The sequence below is a fragment of the Solanum stenotomum genome, chromosome 1 (assembly GCF_019186545.1).
Source record: "Solanum stenotomum isolate F172 chromosome 1, ASM1918654v1, whole genome shotgun sequence".
Taxonomy (NCBI): domain Eukaryota; kingdom Viridiplantae; phylum Streptophyta; class Magnoliopsida; order Solanales; family Solanaceae; genus Solanum; species Solanum stenotomum.
The window spans coordinates 10,410,019-10,413,751 of record NC_064282.1 but is presented as its reverse complement, the minus strand read 5'-3'; the positions used below and the strand labels follow the sequence as shown (position 1 = coordinate 10,413,751).

At 29.2% G+C, this 3,733-nt stretch overlaps 1 protein-coding gene across 1 annotated transcript; it reads right to left on the bottom strand.

The window, feature by feature from the left end:
• Positions 1–3,017: 3,017 nt before the first annotated feature.
• On the bottom strand, positions 3,018–3,482 carry LOC125854383 (methyl-CpG-binding domain-containing protein 6-like). The gene has a single exon (XM_049533949.1). The coding sequence runs from the start codon at positions 3,480–3,482 to the stop codon at positions 3,018–3,020; it is 465 nt and encodes a 154-aa protein (XP_049389906.1).
• Between the last annotated feature and the right edge of the window lie 251 nt (positions 3,483–3,733).

Sequence of the window (3,733 nt, the reverse complement as noted above, 5' to 3'; positions counted from 1 at the left end):
AGAATTCTTTTTGACCTTATAGGCAAAACAAATGGAGTATTTTAATCTAATTAATCAACAAATTTGAAATAATATTGTGTTCATGATCTCGAGCTTCATGTGCCTAATAATTTAATCATATTTGTTTTAACAGGACCAATGCATTTCAGGCAAAGTGTCCAAGTCATGTGCCTCATGCACTGAGTGTGGACAGCTATCCCCATCGAGAACTATATATATTTAATAATATAAAGACTCCCATCCAGTGGCGAATTTAGACCCAATAAATAGGGCATTCGCATCCGTGGTTTCTTTGTAAAATTAGATATTTTATGTATATATTTTCTAAATTTGTATAATATTATATTCTTGCACCCGTACTACGAGAAGTCTAAATGGTCTACATGGTTAAATGTTGAGCTTTTGACCTTAAGGATTAAGGATTAATTTCCACTTCAATACATTTTTACTTGGTGCACCAATGTTCGAAAAATCCTTCATTTGCCTCTGCTCCCATCGAGCAAACTATTTTATAACCAACACACATTATTAATAAAATAAAGCTTATGATGCACTAAAGATAGTATAGAAGGATATTGTATTTGCGAATAGTTATCAAATATAAATTTCTTCTTAGCTAAAATGAAGATATAAATATTTGATATGTTTTTTTGAAACCTAAAACAAGAAGTAAATGTGATCTTAGAGCATTGATAATCTCAGAGTTTACGAATGGAAAAAGATATGAATGGTGGTTTGAGATGATTAATAAAGAACTTGCAACTCCTTGATTAATACTAAATTAAATATAATAATTGATTACTTCTCTCTAATATAAATATAATCGTTTGGCCCAAAAATTAATTAAACTAAGCCATCTCTTGACTAAACTATAGTCTAATAATTCTAGAAACACATTAAGAATTTAATTTGAAGTGCATGTTTATAAGATTGAAAAATTCAACAATATCACTTTTTTACAAAAGCGGCTCTAAGCATCCAAGATATCCTATTAGGGTGAGCTAAAACATTATATAACATTAGGGTAAGTGTAGCAAAATTTTCTCTCAAGTTAAGCTCTTTTTTTTTTTTTAGAAAACTCTCAAATTATGATTTGACACGTGTATTTTAGGTTATAATCTATTTAACAAAGCCATAATAGATGAACATATCATTTAACTTGATCTCAACTGATATTTATGTTCTTTAATTTTGATCGTGTATAAGTGGAATAAGTAGACAAAAAAGAAACTTTTAAGTTATCTTCCTTGTTTCCTTCCATGTACCTTTTTTTTCCAAATTAATGCCTTTCTTTTGGGTCTCTTGTTCAACAAAGTTGCTATTTTTAGTAATGAAATGCTTGGCGTCATTCTTTGAAATTTTCATCTATGCTAAAGGCATTGTCAGAGATTAAAGCCAAGGCAGAACAATTTCAAATTTGATTTCTATGTTTTTGTCTTTGTCTTTGTCCATTAATCCAATACCACCGTTGCACTACCATAATGTCACCGATAATAAAAGTAACAAAATTAGCTATGAAATTATAATCCGTTCAAATTTAGATTGATTATTGATCCGTCCATTTTAATCTAACTCATTCCAGTTCATCAAAGTTTGGTCTAATAACTAGACCAAATTGATTTATGAGAAAACTTAGTTTTTTTGTTTTTTGTTTTTTTAATGATCTGGCCACAAGGACCATTTTATTGGAATGTTTAGTTTTCAACACATGAGTTATATTGTCAATTCTTATTTATGCTCATTAAATAAAAGCTTGATGGTAAATTGATTCTATATTTGCATGCCAACCTCTTAGCATGAATTTCGAACTAGGCACCTCAACTTGGATATGATGAGTTCAAATTCCACCAAAATACACCTCCCTTCAACTTATAATCACTAGTATCTTTTATAGTGAATAAGTTGAGAATTTAATTAAAATATCTTTCATTCTCACAACTCTCTTTCACGACTCCAATCTTACTATAATATTTCTCACACTTCTCATCCTTTCGTACGTCAACACACAATTCAAGGTCCCATAAAACTTATAAATTTCCATGGTAAATCACATAGGTCAATTTTATATCTAACACATAAAATAAGTTAAGTAGAATTTTTTTAAAAATAATCAATAAATTACAATTAGTATTTGAATTTTAATACGAGGAGTTAAATAATGCTTAATGAAAGAAATTATATGCATATCTTATGGTATAATCATACCGATCAATGGTTTGTTCAGCTTAAATCTGACATTCTATATATAAATTTTATACTTATAAAAGTCAATAACTTAATCTTTCATGTATAAAATAAGCTCTATACACTAAATAATCAACTTTATTTATAAATAAGTGACATACATAAGAATACATGAACTATTTAAATATTTACTAAAACTAAATAAATAAATATTATTGTCATTGTCAAGCTAACATTGGATGTTGTTTCGATTTATACAGACAATACTATCTAGTACATAATAAATTCGCTAGATATGTAGTCACGTAAAGATGAATCATTTGTATATAAATCAATTCTCTTTATAATTGTCGTGTTTACCTTAGTATTAGATGACAATAGTTTAATTGTTATGTTTTTTAAACTGTTGGGAGGATTATTTCATCTAATTCATGTTTCTTATAAGCGTAAAAACATGCATTTTGTACATTTCATGTTGGCATACAATATCAAAGACACTTAAAACTTATAGTATTTTGTTTAAAATGAGGTGTCTAGTTCATAACCTACGTTAAAAGACTAGTATATACAAAATCTCATAAGTATAAATATTGATCGATATTTATATATTAAAATTTTACTTAATAAATTGACAATATAACTTCAAACAACAACATCGTCTCATTTATTTATTATTTGATTCTTGTTCATGGTGCAACGATATGAAAATTAAAGTAAAGCCAATTCATATGAGAGTTGACGTACACATTATATCTATCTAGTCTACATAGACGACATATATAAGAGAAAGATTTGTAGACTAGTAAGTGCACATTGAGACCTCGCTAAGCTAGCTATTTCTGATCATTTTTTGTGTTGCTTATCTCAAGCTTTGATACACTTGAAAAGACAACATCCCATTGTTGTTTTTCCATCTCAGAAATCATGTCGCCATTAATAGAAGGTATCCAAGTATCTTCATTACTGTCCGTCAGAGTCCAGCACACACTTTCTGGGGGATTCACAGAATCAAAGAAAAAAGTAGTTTCAACTTCCTTATTTCTTCCTTTTGGGGTCTCAGAATCAGCCTTCTTACTCAAGAAATCAAGCACAGCAATTTTGGATCGAAATCTTTTTCCAGAGAGTGGTTCATAATAGTAATGGTCAGTAACTCCAGCAGTAGCACCACCCATACGAACTACCGATTTAAACTTCCAATCCTCCGGCAACCAGCTTGGCCTCTCCTGAACCGTTTCACCTGCCCCTGCCACTGCCACTGCCGCCTCCATCTGTGGGATGGATGAATCTTCCTCACTCATTGTGTGTATATGAAGAAACTGTGTTATTTGAAGGGTTCTTATTTATAGTAGAGTTTCATATGAATAAAATAAATCTGGTCAAATGCAATTAATTATTTTTCCATTTTTGGTTTAATATTTAATTTGTCCTTATTGTTTTTATATAATATACAAGAATGAATCTGGTCCATTCAATTGAATTTCTTACTATTTTCATTTTATTTTATAATTTTTCTTTTAAAATTATAGAGTTTTTTTAAAGAAAAATCTTA

Excerpts from the sequence above, each read along its gene's own strand:
- LOC125854383 (XM_049533949.1), bottom strand. The coding sequence starts at position 3,482 with ATGAGTGAGGAAGATTCATCCATCCCACAGATGGAGGCGGCAGTGGCA.